Here is a 23,677-nt window from a genome sequence, read left to right on the forward strand (position 1 = left end):
TTATTCCTCTTTTTAGTCAACTTTAACATGGGTTCATAAACTTATGAGCTCCACTGTAAGCATTGCAAACGTTAACCAGGCTCTATGATCGATGCTTTGCTGATCCGTTTGAATACATTTAAGCAGGTGCAGAGTATCTTTCATGGCTGATAAATAGTATTTTTTTAATCCTGTATTGGCCACAACTAGTAGTAAGTGAAATGTTGCCTGCACAGCAGATTTTGCCTTAATTTAACAGCGTATACTACCATATATCTTGTGTCTGATAGATTTCCGATGGTAGAAGCAGGAAGTTCATGCATGTTAAAGTTACTAAAATCCAGAATGAGTTGGCTTCTGTGCTCTTAGCTTGTGTAGGCAAACAGCGGGGATTTCCTAGATGTTAAAGCAACTTTTTTTATGACGTTACTTGAGGGATTCTGTGCTTTTATCCTGTGCTGCCTATAAAAGGTTTGGAATACAGATGCTGGGAATTTCTCACTTCCTGTAGAGCTAGACAGCATCTATCAAAATGTGGCTTGTTGTACATTTTAGGATGAGTTGCAACATACTGTATCATTTTTAAGGTAATTTCACAAGTGTCCGGTAAGTTGCTTTTTTTCTATGTCTGGATCAACAGAGGTACATTTCCAGGATAATTGCCTGACATCTGGCATGTCCCTCACCTTCCGCTGTCTGTGTGTTGCCGTTCTCAAACTCTGTTCGCTTCGGTAAACAACAACAAACTTCGAGCTAGCAAGCTACACGCTGGAAATGGCAAGTTTTGAAGAAAAGTTGGATCGTGCAACAAGGCAGGCCTGCTTGGTTCTTTCCATAGACTGTATATAAGAATGGACCAACAGATCCCGTTGCTCTGGATGGAGACCAGTGAAGGCCTTTAGAAGCACTTTTCCGGTGAGCGCTGAGCGTTACTGCGCAGGCTCCAACTGAGAGAAACAACGTAAATGTGACGTGAGCAACGTGTCTGAAAGTTGTAAGTCTTCTGGTAGCTGTGCCAAGAGAAATCTCAATCATTCCCAATCTTGCAGAAACGGAGAGCATATATATGTAAGGAGATAACATGGACACAGGCTAATTATTGCTAACTAAAATGCTAGTTAACATTAGTAATTAAACTTAAACAGCTAATGTAAGTCCAAACTGCCTGCGCGCTTCTCCTGTACTATACGGTAATTCCTCTACTATGCGACAGTGAGTCGCGTGGTTATGACACAATCGTTAGCCTATTTTTACAAAATCGTCTGCTACGGAGCCATAACGTGACATACAAGGTAATGGAGCCTTTTATACATTGTCGTGTTTCTTTAGAAATAAACAATGGACAAACAAAGTCTTTAAACGCTTCAGATTTAAAGTTATTCGCTGTCAAAGTGACGTCAAAATGAATGGCAGTCAATGGAATGCTAACGTTGGGTGATCGCTTTGTAGCATCAAAATGGCGCCATAGGAGATTCGAGCTCTGAAGCGAAGCTTACCCCCTTGGTTCTTTCGGGGAATGATTGTAAAGATTTACAAAGAATACGTTTACGGCATTTACTCTCTAACTGGGACCTTATGGGACCCATTGGTGGGGATTTGCTGTGGACAAAATACAGACGGCGATGAACTGGTAAGAGCAAATTATGTTTTTGCATTTTTTCTTTCAGGGTTCATATGCTCAAATGTTCCACCCAAACAAGTTCCTTCCTGAGATTATTTAGCAGAGACACCGTCGCTGCATCCAGAGCTCAGCACCGCACAAGACGATTGTGACCTGTCCCAGAATGTATTTGTGGAGCCAGACCTTTATTTCTAAAAAATGAAAAGGTCCATGTATAAGCCATTATGACAATGTAGCAACAGGTTTTTTTTGGGGGGGAGGGTGTTTTTCCTTATCCGAAGCAAAGGTCTAAGGACAGAGGGTGTCAGGGTGTCGTCTGCTGCAAATATTCTTTAGCCCCTTGAGGCAAATCCGTGATTTTGGGCTATATCTATAAAAATGTACTTGACTTGAATACTATTTAATCAACATACATCAAAAAACACCACATTGTTTCTGTCAAAATCATATCACCAAAGTAGCAGCAGAACCTTCATAAGTGCCCTAAAATAAAATTAGGGTGAATACTCAGTCATTCCTTATTATTTCAAAAATGCTATGGCCTTGCCAGTCGCTACAGGAAATAATCTCATAACAGAGAAGATGTCCACCCTGTTTGTGCCACAGTGACACACCACATCCAGCTGCTAGTTGTTACATGTGGGCCAGCCACAGAGAAAGTTGATGCCTGCCGCACCATGAATATATTCAAAGTGCAGATATGCCCTTGACATCCAGCGGGAACATCAACTGCCGGGATAGCCAATGAATATTCAGCAGATTCCCTGACCAGCCAACTTGATGACAGTCCAGACCAAAATAAATTATGGGTAAAGAAAACAACATCTAGTCAGCAACACATGCCGAGACTTCACTGGTCGTCTTAATTAAATATAGCTGCTTGATTGATTGTTACATGATAGATTTGCAAGGTGCTTTCATTAATATCAAAGCAAGATGTGGTATTAAAAATGACACAGGGACACAGAGACAGGATCATGTCAACTAACAGAGACATACTGTGCATAGTTAATGGCTGACGCCAGCTACACTGTGATGGAACCTAAAAGCAATGTCTTGTTGAGGAGTTTTATGACAGCGTGCCTCATAAAAATGATGAAGGAAGAAAAGATGATATGACCCTGCACCATTTCCATGCTGGTTTAGGCAGGTGTCTGCTGTAGCACAATAGTGGAGATCTGATATTTTGGAAAAGGAAAATCCCTGCAGCTCGCCCTGACTACCAGACATTTCTTTGGCCAAGGCCGAACTGACATCAGCCAGGACTCTTTCCTGAGAGGAAACGCGATAAGTCCACTCCAACCTCTTTGTTGTTGCTGCTGCAGAAGTGAAAGAGAGTGTGTGTGTGTGTGTGTGTGTGTGTGTGTGTGTGTGTGTGTGTGTGTGTGTGTGTGTTCTCGTTTAACTATATTTGTGGGGTCCAAAAAACTGGGAATACAGTATACTTGTGGGGTCCGACCAGCTTTGTGGGGCCAAAATGCTGGACCCCACAAGTTTAAAGGGCTGTTTGAGGGTTAAGACTTGGTTTTAGGATTAGGGTTAGAATTAGGTTATGGTTAGGGTGAGGGTAAGGTTTAAGGTTAGGCATTTAGTTGTGATGGTTAAGGTTGGGTAAGGGGCTAGGGAATACATTATGTCAATGATGGGTCCCCACAAAGATAGTGAAACGCACTGTGTGTGTGTGTGTGTGTGTGTGTGTGTGTGTGTGTGTGTGTGTGTGTGTGTGTGTGTGTGTGTGTGTGTGTCTTTACAATCACTCCACAGGACTTTTTACAAGAGACAGAAGTCGACACTCCCGGATGTTTTCTTAATAATTCTGACAAAATTCCAATTAAAAATATATATTAATAATATATCACTATTCTGATTTGATTCAAATGAAATTATATATTAAGATGGCCATCTTACCCTTTTCCATTTTATTGTGTATTTTATAGTAGGGCTGGGCAATATATTGATATTATAGCGATATTGTAATATGAGACTAGATATTGTCTTATATTTTGGACACCGTAATATGGCTGCAGGCTGCATTACAGTAGAGTGATGGGATTTTCTGAACTTAACTGATCGCTCTAGCTGTTCTATTATTTGCCTTTACCCATTTAGTCATTAAATCGACAATACCGATGATTATCAAAACTGTCATTGTGTAAATAACATTTTGTTTAAGCACCAATTGTCGACCCTACAATATCGCCGTAATATCGACATTGAGGTATTTAGTCAAGAATATCATTGTGATAGTTAATATTTTCTTCATATCGCCCAGCCCCATTTTACAGTATATAATAAGTGGACTTGATGCAAGAACTGAGAGCTAAAAGAGAACACATTCAGTGTCCACTACAACATGAATTGTCAAATGTGGACAAAGACGTATTTCAGAGCATATGATAATATGTATGCAATTTAACAAACATATGTGCAATTGTGCATCCCTATTTGTTCACAATATTCTTATAAAATCACCGTGCCAGCCCACCATGAAACACTGGTGCTTCTCAAAAGGCCAGCATATGAAGAAAGAGTGGGTGGCTGCACAAATCAGACTCCTTTAAAAGCCCGGGGCACATAGATGGATTAATATGCGGTCAACATAACCTGCGCCTGAGGCAACATTTAACAGCTAAATGAGTCTGGCTTCTGACAGATAGAACGGCTCAGAACTATAAAGAGAAGCCAGGAGCAGACAAAAGCAATGCACTCTGCTTCTGTCATATACTGTAACCAGAACATGACTAAGTGTAATGTCTAGGTTGATGTAGTCTGCAGTGAGATGTGTGTGTGTGTGTGTGTGTGTGTGTGTGTGTGTGTGTGTGTGTGTGTGTGTGTGTGTGTGTGTGTGTGTGTGTGTATATTCACATCAGGCCATACTCACATTTCCTGCTGTCCCAAGTATTAAACAGCTTGCTAATACGTGTGGAAGCCAAGTGAAGATATTTAAAACTAAACGTTTAGCACCTCAGCCACTATTATACTATATTAACACTCGCTGGCACTGGATCTCATTATGTCATCTTCCTCAAAACACACAGTGGTGACACACTACAGGGTACCTACTGGATCATGCTAGCTTGGTGTCCACTCCTAAATGTCTAAATCTGGCTTCAGGACATCTGTTTATTTAATTAAGCTGTGGCTTTAAAAGGCTTGTGATCTGAATGAGTATGTGGAAACGTGCATGTGTGTGTGTGTGTGTGTGGGTGGGTGTGGAGCTGACGGTTTGTTTCCCAGATCTCTTTCAACAATACTCAGCAGGTGCATGCAGGGGTGCGGGACTCTGGCAAGTATTCTTTCCACATTACAAGATCTGAATGTGCTGGTGCGTGTTCTGATGTCTGAACCCTTTAACGTGTGTATGTGCACTCTTGCTTCATGTATACATCCAGCAGTATGTGTGTGTGCATTTGCACTTCATATGATACTTTGTCTGTGAATGATCCCAGGGGACGAATGGAACACAACAACCAAAGCTGTGAAATTAAAGGGATAGTTCTGCTTTTTTGAAGTGGGGTTGTATGAGTTACCTAACGATAGTCAGTGTATTACCTACAGTAGATGACAGTTGGCATGCCGCCAGTTTGGAATAGCAGGCAGGAGTACCGACACGGAAGCTGCTGTGGACAGGGTCAGCAACTACACTGTCTAGAATATTTAGACTGCCCTTTTTCAGCACTACTTTTTTTCCCCAGCGTATTCCTACGCATAAGCACAACTGTGCCACGCGCTGTCTTACGCCGCAGATCAGCTGTGTAGGTCACTCTCCACAGTTGATGGAATAAACAAATACAAGAAAATAAAAATGAGTGATTATGACTGTGACGACGAAATGCTGTTCACTGTAGAGACAATATATACCTTTATGAACCGCAGTATCCAGAAGAAGAACGTTTGCAGGTGATACTGAACGGCCGAAAGAGAGACAGAGGAAACTTCTGTGGAAACTGGAGGAAAGGGCTGTCTGACCGCAAGCTAAAGCAGTGAAAAATATTCTAAACATGGCCTACACTTAAACTGAAAATCTATTTTTTTTTAGGTGGGCCTTTTAAGTTTAGCTGCTGAGCCTGTCCACAGCAGTACATTGCTTAGTGTCGGTACCCCTGCTGCTTGTCCAAACTGGTGGTCTGATAACCACCATCTACTAAAACCTCAAAAAATCCGAACTATCCCTTTTTCATTCCTATGCATCCATTATAGGCTACCACACATGTAAAATACAGGATGTATAAAGCACTAACAGGTTACCATTGTATTAACCTCATCAAGTCTTGTAATTAGATCCATAAAAATGTATTTTACATGGATTTTGTAATGTTCCCTTCCTTGAATACCCTGAATACTAAATAGCATTTTGTCCTCATAACCACAATATGTATACATGTTTAAGGTTGTATATGTGAATCTACATATTTTCTGGACTGCTAATGTACTGCTGTCAAATGTGTAAACAGGTCCATTTTGAAACATTCAGACAATTTCTTGCATTCCCCAGTGGCTACAGTATAAAGCCGGCAAGTAAGCAGTCTGTCTCTCTGTTTTTTCCCAGGTGAGTTTCCTTCTATTTGATATTCTAGTGGGGCCGACTCGCAGGACAAGAAAAATACATCATTGACACTATGAACGTTCACACCAGTGTGTTCTGAGAACGAGACGCCAGTCTTCACAAATCAGCAGATCTTTTATACTCAAGAGTCAAGGGGATTACTGAAGCTCACCGCTGATGGAAAAAAAGCCATTGGGGGGAACAAACAAAACCTTGTGTACATACACACACTAGAATGTAAACACAAAACACGCGCCTGCACACACTCACGCTCTGTGATTATTCCCTTCCTTGTATATCACACTAATTTAGATTTATTTTGACCTAACCTGAGTCTATGCTATTGTCAAAAGCAGACATTAGACTATAATTAATACCATTGCAAAGGCATTAGTTGTGCATAAAGTCCAGAAACCCTATTATTGGTGCTTGTGTTCAGTGTTTCAGCATTGAAAGGACCAATTTCAAGACATCTGCTCTCCTCCGTCTTTCTTTTTCGTCAGTGTATCAACTGATCATCACCATTCTGGAGACTTGAAGCATTTCACTGTCAAATGGCTGCTGCTGCTGCCTGGATACTGTTCTAGCACAGTGTAATAATGTTGCAATGCTGCTGTAATAACAAGCATAGAAACAGGCCTGGCTCCCTCTTCTGGATATCTACAACAGTGTCTAACTGAAACACACTCATGCACAGTTGTGACAAGTTCTTGTAGGTTATCCTCTCTCTTGCCTGGATCCGTCCATTTCGTTACGGCTCATTTACAGAATTTCTATCTGATGGTGAAGTTCAGCATTCCTTCCCTGATGCAGCATGTCATGGGGAAAGGCATAAAGGTCAAATCTGTAAAAAAGGAAGAAATAAATCTGTCCTGTGTGATAGACTCCTTCAATGAGCATACAACTTTCTGTCTGCTGAAATAAGGCAGAGCACTGTAACACAAAGGGGGGACAAGGAACACACTATGCAGTCAATGCTATTTGTGTGTGTGGGAAATGAGAAACATTTTCCAAAAGCTGTAATGACTCTCTGGGATGAACACTTTCAGGATAATGTCCTCTTTAATACAAAAGGGCCACCTAGTGGGCAAATGGCTTACTGCTGTCTGAAGGAGGATTAATAGCCGAGTTCAATTCTAAGCATAGAGCTGGATCCAGAGGTGGCGTCAGCCGATTTTGCCGGGGCTACAGCCCCGAATGTTTTATGACTAGCCCCGGATCTCTTGCTTTCTCTCTCTCTCTACAAAAATAAGTAGCCTATAATAGAATAAAAAAGCCCCAGAGTGGCACATGCAAATTAAGAAGAAAAGTATTTTCCAACACACTTTTTTTTTTTTTTTGTAGAACTCATGGTAGAATTGTAACTTTGTCCAGTTTATTTTTCTGAGGCGAATAGAACGGGCAGCCCGCGTGCGGGGTCCGACCATGCTGTATTTGTTGCTATCACCTAGCAACCGTCTCTACATGAGGAAAGCTCTGTGAAAGGTTTAATTTTCGGAGGAATCGTAGCCAAATCAGTCTAATACATTGATGCCATTAACACAAAGTTTAGGAGCGCAATGCTAATGATTTAGTTTGCAGTTCCTGTGACGTGACGTTTCCAGTCTACGGTTCAGACTCAAATATCTGAAATATTACAGTCCAGGGGTTTATTAATCCATTAAAATGAATAATGTATCATTGAGGTGAATAATTGGCATATGCACATTTAAGGAGGTTACTTCCCCAACAAGAGACACAAAAGAGGAGGGAAGAGTAAAGGATGCCTAGGCTACGTGTGTGCTGATTCAGATGTAATTAGAAAAGTCGATCCAAAGGAGAATAAATAGTTGAAAGCAATACAGAATGCCTGAGAGCCTTACTGCAATATTTTCCATTATGTTTTTATATTTTGATTGTAATCTATGTTTCCCTTTACATAAAAATATTTCCAGCATATTGATGCAGAAAAACGTAGAAATAGGTGCATAAAAATTCACAAGAATGCAGGAAATGAAGTGTTTAATGCTCAAAATCTTCGGGGGGGGGGGGGAGTACCCCCAGACCCCCCCATCATAAGTCACCACACAGATCTGGAAACAAAACCTTGGCCTTTGGGTTGGCAGGCCAGTTATGATTAGGCCAAATGTTGGTGCCATCTAACTTACATCTACAAACTGGCCAGCTGAAATGAACATACACTGGCTATTAACGAGTTGGCCAAGCCAATCGCCATTTTGCACTGCATTCAGTTTATTTTAAATGGGTCCCCGAACCTCCTCAAGTCCTTGAAACGCCCCTGGTTTGATCTATGATAACATTACATTTAGCGAGTTAAACTGCAGCTGAGATCCAAAAAATAGGCCAGCCTTTGTAAAGAAAGCCAACACCACAATCCCAGCATTTAGTTTACACTATTTCTTACACCTGAGGGATATATGATTAGAAATACAGAGGCTTTCATCAACAGACCCAAACTGTAAAGCATTAAATGATAAATGTTTTCAGCTCTAATGCTTCCATTAAAAGTGTTTTATTGCAGAAATATGAAAGCCACCTCAGGGGAAGCATCTTGGTATGTGTCTATGGAGTAACTGTCAGTACAGACCGTACAGTATTGAACCATGTGGAGACTTTCAGCTTCATTTATTTGTTGTGTTTTGGTAAAATTCCATTAACCTCCATTAACCTCCATTGTATTTTGGTGGCGGGAGAAGCCTTAGCGGTGGAGATATCAAAATCAAGATGAATACAAATGAAACTATATAGATTACTAGAGTTACGTGGGGAAACATTTTTGTAAAATGGGTGAACAGCCCCTTTAAAGATGTGTCACATTGCATGTACTACACTCCTCAAGTGAAGGCATGAGGCCACAAGGTAGCAGGGTGGAGTGCTGCCCTCATGTTGAGTTATGTTGCAGAGCATGGTACTGGTCCCTGAGTACAGCTCTCATGCATGCACTAAACTATACATCAGAGATGACCTCTGACCTCTCTGTGTACTCCTGTACTGACGCCACAGCCATTCTCTGGACAGTAAATCCTCCCTGTGACCAGTCTGACAGCTGACTGACTGGAAAACTTTCAACTCAATCATTCACTGCTTTGAGAGCGTACACTGGGAGGCCGTATGACTTCAGCAGCAAATAGCACTGGGATACAGCAGAGAAAAATATAGTCTACAATATTTATTAGTTATATAGAAATCAGGGTGTTAAAACATACTGTCAAATTTTGCATTATACTGTGTCAGGAGAAAAGGCAGGAATTTTGCCTTTTCGCATGAACTGTATGTTACTGCTGGTCCATGTTTGCTTTAGTTAGTTCGTATGCATCTGTGACTGCCTGTTTGTCTGCTTCAATTTTTAGTTTGTATGTCTATTTTATAGTGTTTTACCATGGGTTTCATTTCTAAAAGCCTAACCAGTGACAAGGACTGCAAATTAGCTTATGGTTAGGAGTCCCACAAACACTGTATCGGTTGCACTTTAGATGTAACAATGCCTACATGTATTGTCCCTAACAAATAAACTGATAAAAAGGGCACTCTGACATCTCTCCATTTGTGCATGTATAAGGTCCTGGTTGTGCATGTCTGTGTGTATTTTGGGCCTGTGTGTAATGTGTTAACACCAAAAGAGTCTCCTCATTCCTATTTACTACTTCCTAATGTCTCTGCTAGGTAATAAGATCCAATGGGATGTACTCAGTTGAAGCCCTTTTAACACCTGGGCTTAACAAGCTCTCAATCTCATTTTTCAAGACCTTCTCCCACAGGTGATTAGAAACATGTCTAAGCTGCTTTTCTAGGTAATTACAAAGATAAATGTAATTTGATGAAATTTAAGTCCTAAGTGTACCTAGTCTGCAAAGTTATGAGTAGTCATGTACTACCACCACTTATTTGCTTTTTTTGCATGAGAGTATGAAAACCAACTTGTAAAATGACAAATTCATGGGGGACTATTTCTTGGCCATGCTCAGTGTCATCCTTGAGTCTCCGCTGGTTACATGTGTGATACTCACAAAAAAAGGTTTGTGATACAAAGGTATATTTAATTTTTTTAAGAGTTTATTGTTTTGCTTTGAAGATGGAGTTTCATATTTTTGGGTACCTTCATTTATAGGTTGATAATTTAAAAGTAATGAGAAAAATAAGGACATGCTAATCCATATTGCGCCAGTAGGTGGCAGTAGTAGCTTTCCACAGCATCCGGTACACTTTGTGAGTGCTGTACGTGAGTTCATCATCCAGTTGAATGGAGAAAGAACAACACGTCGTCCTCTCTCACTTCTTTCTGTGTACTTTTTCCTGCTGTTGCAGGTTAGTTTCTACCACATAAAACAATACAGACATTTATAAGATGATCCTAGTCATAAGCAAGATGATATCGGCACGCTAATGTGTTGTTAATTAAGTTAAAAGTGAACTTGAACTGAAATAACGGTAACCTTGCATGTCCCGTAATGGCGTCATGTCTACTTGTTATTTTCCCGATTTAGCTACATGCTATTATTTTTTACTGTGTTTTATCTGTCAGTGGCTCCTAGACATTGGTAAAATAAGAAAGTCAATGTGTAGCATCTCATTATTGCAGCGGAATGTTTATTAGGTTCTATTTCATATAGGCTTCGCCATCTAAGAGCTATCGCTATTGGGTTTATCCCTTCACGCATGCGCAGTCGTGAAGATTTTCTTTCGCGCCCTGTGCCCCGCATGGGCCTCTCTTACGTCCGCAGATACTGTATTACAGTGGCGCGACCAGAGATCTGCTCCCAGTTTTGAAGACTTCAAAGAACAGTGGTGTCCGCCATGTACCGACCACCGACCGGCTGCATCCTGCCACCGCAGAACCATAAGCAGTTCTGCGGTCGCTTACTGCCGGAGGAACTGAAGCAGCAGACGATGGCAGCCGAGCGGACAGTCGAGTAAGGTAAGGTTACCGCCTGCGGCGGCACCCAGACGGCCGGGAAGGGGACCCCTTTGGCGGGCACGAGTCCACTGACTCGATCCCCCGAAGACGGTTCCCTCGCCGGCTCTCCCTCCTCTCCGTTGGGAGGACTGAAGCTCGTAACGGCGGAGGATTACGAGTCCCGTTACGGTGGCTGTCTCCGTCCCAGGAGAGGAGCACCACACCCGCGGCTTTTTCCTCTTTCTCTCCTCCACAGCGGGCGGGCTCCCTGCCCACTACTAGGTTCTTGTTCTTGTCCTGTGCGAATGCCGAGGAGCATTCCCCTAACCAGGGAAATGGACGGCCACCCCGTCACAGCGGCAGAGCCTGGCCTCCATCCCGCTTCCGACGGCCCCCTTTTTCGGCCAACGGAAGCCCACACCGCCGTCTCCCCGAAACCAGGTCCATGCTCGCTCACTGACCATGCGTACCAGTGTCCCGCCTAGGTGGCCGCGGCGCTGAACAATACAATTTTTTGCTAGCATGACCGCTAGCTCTGCTGTATCCGCCATGAACTGCTGCACCCTGCGGGCTGCGGTCTGCGCCTCTCCAAGCCCCGGCTCCAGCTCCACCTACAGCGGCGCTGTCATGAGGCTCGGCGGGCAGCACCCACCTCGCCTGCATGGCTGTCAGCTTATCACAAAAGGCTATACGTCCCAGTTTACCAGCCTCCTCCTCCTTTTCAACGGTGTGTTGGAAATAGCAGAAAATTGGCAGAGCGGCGGGCAAGGATGCTTTTTTTTTTTTTTCGCGTCCCTCCAGGAGAAGAGAACGACTTCTCACACCAGGAAAGACGGGCAGACTGGAACCCTTCTCAACCTGTCTCAATTCAATTATGAACATTATGAGGCACCCATCCCACATGCTGACGGTCAGACACGTTTGAATGTGTACGCCACCACGTATGGCTCACGTCCGTGGATCTGAGAGATGCATTTTCCACGTTCCACATTCTCCAAATGCATGGAGATGGCGTTACAGCCGTTACAGAGAAATGGGATCAAAGCCCCTTTTTATTTGGACGATTTATTCATTATGGCTCCTTCCCAGGAGAGAGCTGCGCACCACACAATGGATGGAGTTTGGGCAGCACCTACAGACACTGAGTTTGCCATAAACTGGCAAAAAAGAGCTCGCTGGTCCCCTTACAGACAACCACTATGAGAGCCAAACTGTCAGCGCCAAGGCTGGACGCACTAAGCTCTCTGTTGTCACGTATCACACCTCATGCGACAGTGTCAGCGCTGTCTGTGATGCGTCTTCTGGGCATGATGTCTGCGAGTCACGTGGTAGTCCCCCTGGGTCTCCTCCACATGAGGAAAATCCAGAGATGGATCCATTTTCAGCACCTCGATCCTAAACGCCACAAGTGGTGGATGCAGACCATCCCGCCTTCTCTTCAGTCAGACCTGGCATATTGGGGAAATATTGTTATTGTTGTATATATATTGTATATTATTGTAAATATTGTTCCCTTGGGCAAAGAGACGTCATACGTGACGCGTCCCTTACCGGCTGGGGCGGAATGCGAGAGTCACAGGTGGGAGGAGAATGGCCACCTCCCCCTCTCCCCCACATAAACTGCCTGGAACTGTCCATGGTGCTGAAGGTATTGAAACACTTCACCCCAGTGGTAGCAGGGAGACATGTCGTCGTGCGGACAGTCAACATTACAGCAGCAGCGTTCATAAACCGTCAAGGCGACGTGCGCTCTGCCTGGCTATTGGAGATAACCAGGAGCCACCTGCTGTGGGCCCACAGTCATCTGTTGTCCCTCAAAGCGGTTTACATCCCCGGGGTTATTTGAACCGGGGGGGCAGACCTAATGTTGAGGGGAAGGCCCTCTCACAATGAGTTGAAATTGAATCCCACTATTGTTCAGAAGCTGTGGAGCAGGTTCAGGAAAGCAGAGGTGGATCTGTTCGCCTCACGAGAGAACACACAGTGCGCACTGTAGTTTTTCCTCGAGCACACGGGACAATCCACCCCTCGGCGTCAGCGCCTTCTCCCACCAACCCTGGCCCAGAACCCTCCTATACGCTTTTCCCACGGTCCCTCTGATCCCTCGCCTCCTGGAACGCATCCAAGAGGAGAATCTGTCAGTCAGTCAGTCATTCTAGCGGCACCGGAGCGCACGAGCACATCCTGGTTTCCAACTCTGGTTCAGCTGCTAGAGTCCCCTGGCAACTACCGTGGCAAGAGGACGCTCTGTCACAACTGAGCGGGAACGCTTGCAGAGACTAGGCTTGCCCCCTGCCATGGTGCGCACTATTCAGGGCGCAAGAGCCCCCTCTGCTACGGCGTGTTACGCCCCTAGTGTTAACTACCTCCAAACATTGGTGGATAACAATTTGGCTCCGTCTACGGTTAAAGCCTACGTAGCGGCCATTTCATCCTGCCACGAGGGCTACGGAGAGAGAGGTTTGTCTCTGGCACAAGCCCCTCTCAGGATGCTGTCACTAAAAACAGCGCTCCTCCTTCGCATTGACATCGGCTAAGAGGGTGTGTGATTTATGCGCTCTCCTCTCCATTAGAGGGGATGGGATCGCGGCCACTTTTACAGCCAAATCCATCATCACACCGAAAGTTTTAACAACCTTCGGGCGAGGGAGTTTTCCCTCCGCCTCATAAAAACGACACGGAAGAGGCGTCTCACCGACCTGCCCGGTGCGCACGTTATTCCAGTACGTTTTACGCACGACAGACATCAGACGAACACAGCGGCTGTTCGTTAACTACAGAGAACGCACACAAGGTGCAACTCTTTCAGAGCAGCGTCTGTCTCGTTGACTGTGTGAAGCTATCACTCACGCCTTTAGCGCGGAGGGAGTGGAACCCCCCCACCCCCTTCAGAACATTCGGGCCCACTCCGCGAGAGCCCTACCAGCGTCCGCGGCCCCCTTAGCGGTGTGACGGTGGCCGACGTTTGTGCAGCAGCCTCCTGGGCGTCCCTGTGCCCGTTCATCCGTTTCTATCTGCACGGTGCGTCTGAGTCCCCCATGAATCACGCAGTTTTATCTGCACTTGACGGCGGATGATCCGCTGTCAGGTTTGGTTTTGCTGCTGTCTCCATCCTCCTGCACTTGAGTGGATTGGAGGAATGCAGGGTTTTTTGCAGTTATTAATTGTGATGTTAATTTTTGTCACCATAAAACATTTTCACAATCCACATGACATGGGCCTCACGATCAGTAGGCCTACTCATGATGATGACAGGGTTTTTCTCATCAAAATAATGTTTTGATTCATTAAACGTTGTTCAGTGGAAATAGGAAGATGAATTAGTCTACGTTCTGCTTGTGGACCTTGTGTCGCAGGTGGCGTTGACAACGTCAGCTTCGCCCTTAACCCAATAGCGATAGCTCTTAAGAGGGCGAAGCCTATACGAAACAGAACGATAGTTACGTATTGTAACTCCAGATTCTATGAGTATAGGCGCAGCCCTCTAAGATTCAGGCCACCTTGCTTCACCAACATTGGCTGAAGAAAAATGCTGATGTTGGGAGCAGATCTCTGGTCGCGCCACTGTAATATACAGTATCTGCGGACATAAGAGAGGCCCGTGCGGGGGACAGGGCGCGAAAGAAAATCTTCACGACTGCGCATGCGCGAAGGGATAAACCCAATAGCGATAGCTCTTAGAGGGCAGTGCCTATACTCATAGAATCTGGAGTTACAATACGTAACTATCGTTATAGTTGTTTACCAAGTTAATCACTGCTATTCCTGTTCCAGCTACAGTAGCTTGAGCTAACGGGTTAGCCTATTGTTCGTGTAGTATTTGCTGTTAAGCCGTTCAATACGGACTTATCAGGTTTTCTTGCTCATGTATTTTGGGTCACGGAGTTACTTTATGTTAGGCAGTTAATGGGTAAATGTTTTACTATTGAAATGTGTTGATCAATCTCAGATGTAAACTCAGTCTCTTCTGTTATAATTAGTAATAAATACTAAGAGAAATGGTGAAAGTATTCACATTAGAAACACCTTACTGAAGTTGATGTGTTACTGTACTGTATATTGCACTAGTAGTTTCAGTGAAGGTATAATATGCAAAGACAGACATATATGATATGTTTTGTATAGAAAAGGGTTGTATTTGTGTCAATGAGGAATGAGTATGTTTTGTAGTAATGTAACAGGTGGAAATTGGTCTATGTACCACTACATTTTCTTGTTAAGAGCTGTAAGAGCTGTATCTGGTTTTGACCAGTGCATTTATGCAAAAATAATATAACAGAGAGAAGAGTATTCATGCGAGAAATAAATATAATCCAGTTGAATGGAGAAAGAACAACACGTCATCCTGTCTCACTTCTTTCTGTGTACTTTTTCCTGCTGTTACAGGATTATCTCAATAACCTAACGGGTGCCAAGTCGGTACCCATTACACATGGCAACCTACCTGTGACAACAAGACTCCAGAAAGACACTATACCCGGCCAAAAAATTGCCCAGCACATAACTCCTCGTAAAAAAACACAAATAGCTGTTTTTAGATTTTGTCTTTGTGTAGATTAAACAAACAAGATATAACGTGTTGGTTAGTAAACTTTAGAGGTGATGGTAGGTGGAGTTGGTTAACTATCAGTGCATTAGGTCGCTGTTGATGTAATGTGTTTCTTGCATTTCCAAAATGGCAGCTAGAACAAAGAAACAGAGCCTTCTGACAGCCCTCCAGCACATGCTCATCTACATATATACAGTCAGGGATTCTGTAGCAGCCAGTTAGTCAGTCAGCAGAGCCCACAACAAAAGCTCAGCCTCGCCCATGGGTGCTGACACAGCCTGACCTAGCCTTCTAATGGATAGAGGCAGAGCAGTACAGGATGTGGACGCAGGCCTATTGTAGGTGCTAAAGTTATCCAAACTTCCTCTTAGCCAACAGGAGCACAGCATTCCAAACTCCATCAAAGACTCATTGTGCTAAAAAATGGCACATTGAAAATTTGCACGTTACAACATAAAGTGGGATTACTGTACATCTCATTTCTGCACTACAATGTCAGACAAATAAACATGTTTACCAGGCATACTGTTTGTGTCAATGAGAAGGATAAGAATATGTATTGTCATTCCACGTCATGTGTGAAAGGGAAATAAATCCCTTTCGAGAAAACTCAAAATATAATAAAATAGGTAATACAAAAGCAGGTAATAAAAGCACACAGTTAAACATAATTTAAAATATGAAAGTAGAGAAGTATAAAAACTATAAATCAAGGAGCCTGTGTGTGTGTGTGTGTGTGTGTGTGTGTGCATGTGCATGTCTCTTTCAAACGATCCTGCATGCGCAAAAGACGTCACACAGCACGCTGTTGTACGAGCCTTTGTACAGCAGTGGGGACGGGGCAGTGTTGCCAGAGATTGATGGTGGATTGATAGCGACTTTTCAGACCCCTTAGCAACTTCTTTTCCAAAAAGGTGACTAGCGACAAATCTGGAGACGTTCTGTAGAAGAGAGACATCAGTATTGTCCAATAAGTGCAAGGTCTTTCTCTCTTGCCCCCGCCACAATCACTTCTCTCACTCTGACGGGTGCGTCATGTAGTGGGGCAGTGCCGTGCATGGCCCGTAGGCTCGCTGCTGCTCCTTAGTCAGAAGTGACAGAGAGAGGTGACTGTGGTGGCTGCAAGAGAGATGAGGCAGCGCCACCATGGGTGTATGTGAATGGGTGATTGAAAGGCCAATTGTTAAGGCCTATGTCCGGTAAGGTGGAAAGGCAATATTCACCATTTACCGCTGGATGAGTGGTTCTCGAGAAGGCTTCCAACAGGCCCGACAACGCTGCAAGCAGCAATACTGAGAACTGCATTTTGTGTCACATGTTGTTTGTGAGAATTTACACAATACATGTGTGGAAAAAAAAAAATACTGGGAACCAGGCAATCAGCCCGTTCCGAGCCGACCTGTGCTTCAAATGGGCAATGTACTAGTACATATAAAAGACTGTAAGGTCCAAGGTAGAGCTGGGAGATATGGAGAAAATCAAATATCAGGATATTTTTGACCAAATACCTCGATAACGATATTGCGGCGATATGTAGTGTTGACAATTGGTGCTTTCACAAAATATTTACACATTAATATTCTGTATAAATAATCATCAGTAATGTGGATATAATGACTAAGAGGGTAAAGGAAAATATTAGAACAGTGAGAACAGTCCGGTGAGTTCAGAAAATGACATCACTTTACTGTAATGCAGCCAGGAAAAGACAACACTTCGTCATATTACGATATCCAAAAGTCCACGTGTATGTAATGTAATTTATTTTTGCACATCTGCCAACACTGATACTAATATATCTGTGAAAAGCCACAATAGTCTGATGATATCAGCCTGTTGAGTTGAGCTCAACTTTGTTAGAGGCTCTGCATTGCATTGTTAATAGCATTGACACCATCATAACAGTTATATCACTCCGGGGTGATTTCAGATATCAAATTATAGTTGCTCCGCAGCAATGGTCAGCTGATTTTGTATAAGATGTATCATTATGACCATTGAACTCGCAATCTTCGGATTCAAAGGCAAACGTTGATCTCAGTGAGCTATTATCCAGGTGATGACTCCTCTAGCTATTTGGGCTATATTTTATTGAGTCAACCTGGGTTCAAAATTGCCACTATGCTACAGTGTGGCATAAGTTGTGACATTGTAGCGTGTATGGTTGATTTGTTATGAATTTGAAGTTTAGAAATTTTAATGGCTGTTGTAGCGCCGCCATCAGGTCAATTAGCACATAAACTGCAATGATTGCGTTTGGCATAGGACTGGACTTGTGTGCAAAGTTTGGTGAGTTTTTGTGCATGGCAACATGGATTTCTTAGGAACAAGAAGAATAATAATACATGCAAATACACGCTTCGCTGCTTGGCCCCTAATGAGAAATGTTCCATTATACAGATCGCATCATGTTATAGAAGTGGGACTGATAATGACTTGGCATTTCTAATAAAATGTCTTTGATTGATTATTGCAGCCAGTATTACATGAAGTCTTCACTGTGATATGCTGTGTATATGTAGCTAACACTTGGCCTCTGGCACATCAGAGTAATAGCAGTGCTAACCGTAGTGTAAATAAGTAATGTGTTTCCAGGATCCCTACAGTTAAATTGGACAGGATCCCAGTCTTTAGTTCGAGCAAAAACAACCACCCATCACACATGGAAAACTATTGTCTCTTGCTACTGCCCTGTCCTTGCCTTAATGTATGACATGTATATCCTGTTCAGGTGGCAAAGCCCATAAGCAGTCTGCAGGGGAAACAAAATCTTACACGTGTTCCGTTTTGTTTCCTTTTTGCTTACAGTGTCACTTACAAGGCTAACTGTTCCTTAGTGACCTGGTATTTAAAGTTGCAATGGACAGGTCAAGCCAGATTAAAATGCTTAGTAGGGCTACAATAGAAAAGGGCATCATGCCATATGGCACACACTTTCGCCCCTTACTGAAGGATGAACTGACTCAGCCAATAGTCTGCGAGGCCCTGTTTGTGGTACAGTATCTGCTTGCATTTAAAAATTAGGGCAGTGTCACTGTTTTTGAAGTTCAATAAATGCAACATCTTTCCAAAAGTCAATGAGTAATCATGTTAAATATTCATAATTTCAATATTGACCAAAATAAGTGTGATTATGATTTATTCCATAATTGAGCAGCCCTAATTTCAAGACACACAAAAGCACAATTACACCAAAATGTATACAGGTACGATATGTGACCTGTGGTATTTAGTGCTCAAGATCTCAAACTCAGCTCCACCATTTGATGTCAAGTTGTCTAACAAGCTCTACCCAGAATGCAAACAAGGACATTCCCACAGAGGACAATGGCCCTGACGTAATTAATAAATGAATGTTCAATTGCTTTTCATAAGAGTCAACATTATGAATAATGATCTTTCATCTCCGTTCATGAAGGTTTATTTTCAGTTTTATTTAACAGTCAGCGTTCCACTAAAGAACACCCACTGATGCGTGTGAAACAAGTTTTAAAATCAAATGAACACTAAGTTTAAAAGCATTGTTTCACTGACCTCTTTTGATTTAAAGTCTCAAGTCTTTTGGACAAGTGACCACACACAGCAGATGTGTGCTGCTGATCGCGCCACTGACCAATAGCAAGTGCAAGTGCTTTGAGAGAATGGAGAGTCCAAAATGGAGGAATTTTGTAGTTTATAAGCTGTGTCGCACCATCCACTTTTATTGAACCGTCTTCTATCAGAATATAAACTGCTCCATAAAAGAGGGATGGTTTGCAGACAGTTAGAAAACAGGAAGAAAAGCTACAAATGTATTTTTTTTATGAAATTATGTTATTGTCCCCTTTACGACTAATGAGCTTGCTAAATGACAGTTAGCAGGCTAGCTAGCTCAGAGTGCTTTCCCTATCCCTCTTCACTAACTCTTTATTGAATGACATAATGTTCAATCCTGAGACCAAAATGCCAGGGGGAAATTACGTAGGTCGATTTATGAAGACTATGATTAACTGCTCCTCTCTCTATCTCTATCTCTGCAGGGTAAATCCAGACAGCTAGCTAGACTATCTGTCCACTCTGAGTTTTCTGTTGCACGACTAAAACAACCTTTGAGCGTACAAACGAAACGAGTTCCTTCCCGAGGCTATTTTGCAGCGGCACCAGGGCTCCGTCCGGCGCTTACCTCCGCCCATGACAAGTGTGACTGGTTTAAAGACATGCCAAAAAACCAGAGCACGTTTGTCTCCCATCCTGGAATGCAGACCTTCCTCCGCAGCGCTGTGGAGGAAGGTCTGGCAATGCGAGAATAGGGGGGAATAAACAAAGCATGTTCCAGGCTTTCTAGTGAGCTACAGTAGTCCATCAACTAGGCCTGTGTTTGATCCCTACGTCCAGCTTGGACACAGGATGAATTTTGCTGTGCCACTTTCTAACCAGGCCTTTAAAAGTGAGTTAAGTACACTTAACACACTGCATCAATGAGTAAATGTATGCAACGTATCACGCGTGTGAGAGTAACACCGCAGTTATAGTCAATCCTACCTGCGATGCGAATGACAGCCCTCTCTGCTGGATCCAGAACTTCCCCTGAGGATGACTTGGAGCGTTTGACCCGCTGGTGTTTGGACAGGTTCCAGGGTAGGGTGTCTCCAGGACAGGGGACGCTGCTGCTCTCTCCATGGCTTTCCTCCACTGGGGTTTGATCCCTGCGTCTGTCTTTACGGCTCGCCATCACCTTCCTACCAAAGATATTAAAAGTCAGAGTTTGAGAAAAGCTGGAGGAGTCGGAGCAGTAACTGTCATGCTTATTATTCTGGTTAGCATTTCAAGTACAGTAGTTTGCCAATAGTGATAATTAGGTGTCCAAGGCCTCTAAAACTATGTAAAAACTGCAAAACTTAAAATTCTCTAGGCAAGTATCCGGCTAATCATTAAACCACTGACTCTTTAATCTAATGAGTAGAAACCGAGGTCTAAAAGAACTTCACTAAAGCAGCCAGGGTCAGCTGTGGCGTTAGGCTTTCTCCTGTGTGCTGTGATCTCACTCTTCTAATGCTTAACTGCCATTGAAATGTATAACAAGATAAACTCAAAGTGCTTAACATTAGAGTGCCATAAAATGCAAATACGGGGCTAGACTCAGAATGTACGGTGATATATAATCGGCGGTGTGTGGAGATGGCAGCAGGGTGAGGCTCCATGACCATGATAACAGCACTGTATGGACCTTCACACCCTCATGCAAAATACCAGATGTTACATTGCACCTCCATGGCTTCCTATGTGGACTTGGGTCAGGGGATGAGAGATGAGTAAAGTAAAACATTTCTAGAGAAGAGATTATTCCACTGATATGGCATTGCACTCCTATAACATTGTCAGAATTACAATGGACAGTTTTTTAAATCGATGCTGCAGAACCAGAGATATTTTTTTATTCCATCTATTTTCCCTAATGTCAAAACATGGCATCTACATTGCCCACAATGCAACTAGAACGCCAACAGTTCAGGTGGAGATTCAAGTGCGTTATGCTAGTACCGGCTAATGTAGCCTCGAGCTGCTAGCCTCAAGCAGGGATGAGGAGCAGGCTACAGAGGTCTGGTAAGCTCACTGCAGGGTTGGTTACTATTTAGACGGAGCCCCGAGGAGATGCTTCTTTCAAATCTTGCTAGCTTGTCAACATTTTTCACATTTTACCAATCCTGACTTTAACGCCACACCCCCAGATCTTTTTTCTTTCCAATCGTGTAATCTCCAGCCCCAACCAACAACCAACTGCCCCCAACCGCGGACTCAAGTGACATCAGTTGAGGCACTTTAATCAGATTTCGTACAGCTTCCCCTGGAGTCACAAAAGGCTTTATACAACTTTTTTTTCCACGTATGCACATATTTTACGTGTAACATTGGTGGAGTTTCCCTTTAAGTCAACACTGCTTTACATTGCCGACAATCACTCACTATGACCATCTGCCCAGTCTCTGACCTTTGAACTTAGGTTAAATATTTACCAGTAATGTGCAACAGCATCAGATACTGTATAAATAGAAGAGTACAAATGACCTGTGTCACTGTGTCAACTATCACAACTGAGTATATATGACATCATGCCCATCCTATTCCCCATTAATGTCTTGCACAGCACATTGTGTGTAGTGCTAAGGGAAATAAATCCTCAAGAAAATTGTCCTGCTTGCTGTTAAAACCCACAGTGGCTGATATCAAGGCAAGTGCCACATAATAGCTAACAGTTTATTTAACCATGAAACGTTAAAAAGCTGTGTACAAATATGTGTGGAGACCAGACCTCACACAGCCATGGGTATATACACACACACCCTGGCAATGTTCCTGGCTTAGTGAAAATAGGACCTAACACTGATAAACCTGAGCTAGTCGACACAGAGTACAGTGTTTTCCCTAGGTATGTGGAAGCCTTAGGTGCACGTGTTTGGTGAGGGGGTTTAGGGATCCTCCCTAAAGAAAATGTTAAGCTTTTTAATTAAAACAATTTGGACCGTTATTATTACCATATGTGTGTCTAAAAAGTAGGAAATGCGAGAGCAGATAATAAAATTTAAAAAGCTTAAAGACAAAACAAAAAAAGTCCACTGGGGACCAACTACAATCATTAGAACTGAGAAAAGTTATTTAGTTAGTTTTGATGCTCACATTGATTTCACATTCATTTGAATTACGTGGTGCCCAAAACGGCTTGGGTGCTGTGGGGAAACCCTGTGAGTAGTTGCACGAGTCCTCAGCACTCATAAACACTGTCTGTATATGTGCCAAATAAACTCAAGTGGTGTTTCCTGGAATGCTCTCTTAGGTTTACACCTCATGACACTTTATCTGTCACCTCATGACACAACCACTTAACTTTCTGTCAGAAGAAATATTTCAAGAGAGCTAGGGAAGTACCTGTAGGCTTTGACTTAACTACAGCAACAATGACTTGGAAAATCCATGTTATTAAACCATTTGAGTCAAGGAATATTTCTGCCAATGTTAGACAATGACAAACCCACTGTAAGATATGGCTGTTGTCGTAGGTGATAGCACTACCCTATTGATGTCACAGTTCAGAGTTGAGTCCTTGATGAAGTTATCATGCTGTACTTGTAAATGTTTGGCAGTCCAGCTAGCATTAGATCATGATGTCATTACAAAAGATATAATGTGCCTCATTATCGTACTGCAGTATCTACCACACAGGAATGACACACACAGAAATGAATGGCCACCGCTGCAGGATTAAAGTAAAAGCAAGTCTACTAATTGGCTCATAAATTTTGGAATGTCAGAGTGAGTCTCATTATTAGTAGGCCCTTATCTAGCCCTACATGTGATAAGATAGCTGTCACTATATTTGTGTTGTCATGTTGTTGACAGTAAACTGTGAAATTGTCTGTTTATTTAGGAATTATAGTAGGAGTGGCAACTATGATTAGAACATGTTACTTTCTAATTGAGACATCTTATTCAGGGCTCTGGTGCAGTTCTGCATACTTTTGTTGGGCACCTTCAGGACTCCAGGAACCTGCACTACTGGCCTGATGCACCTACAACAAACTGATCCCAAACGCACACCAATTTATGAATAATGGGATGACTCAGTAAAGCAAGTTAACACTACTAGACTACTCTCCTGTCTCTATATAATCTCCCAGTTTTACTTGAACTGTTCACCCAAACCCATGCGCACACACAGCTTCAGTGAGAATTTCTGTATTGTCTTACCTTCCTGCTGTGCTGGATCAATGCGTAAAAGCCTGTCAAACTGCCATGAATTCCGGTGCTTCAGTCTGCAGTGTCCTGCAGGTTATCGCCAGCCAAACAAATAAAGTCGCCCGTGTGTGTGTGTGTGTGTGTGTGTGTGTGTGTGTGTGTGTGTGTGTGTGTGTGTGTGTGTGTGTGTGTGTGTGTGTGTGTGTGTCACAGCAAACTATAATGTTGAGATAGCCACTCCTTTTACAGGAGGCAGGGCTGGTATGGAGAGGCTGGAAAGACTACCCGCCGTGCAGTATCCGCAGTCATCTGTGATGTTTCTCTAGCTCTGCTCGCTCTTTCTCATCTAACATCCCTCCCTGGCGACACCTCGGAATT

General features: G+C 43.2%; 1 protein-coding gene across 5 annotated transcripts in view; it reads right to left on the bottom strand.

The window, feature by feature from the left end:
- plecb (plectin b) overlaps positions 1 to 20,307 on the bottom strand; it is a 158,776-nt gene extending 138,469 nt beyond the window's left edge. For all 5 annotated transcript variants that reach the window (XM_078253576.1, XM_078253567.1, XM_078253566.1 and 2 more), the window contains exon 1: positions 20,111 to 20,307. In XM_078253576.1, the coding sequence (XP_078109702.1) occupies positions 20,111 to 20,300 (190 nt within the window). In that variant the 5' untranslated portion in view covers positions 20,301 to 20,307. The remainder of the gene's footprint in view (positions 1 to 20,110) is intronic.
- Positions 20,308 to 23,677: the final 3,370 nt, after the last annotated feature.

This window comes from Sander vitreus, chromosome 6 (assembly GCF_031162955.1).
Source record: "Sander vitreus isolate 19-12246 chromosome 6, sanVit1, whole genome shotgun sequence".
NCBI lineage: Eukaryota > Metazoa > Chordata > Actinopteri > Perciformes > Percidae > Sander > Sander vitreus.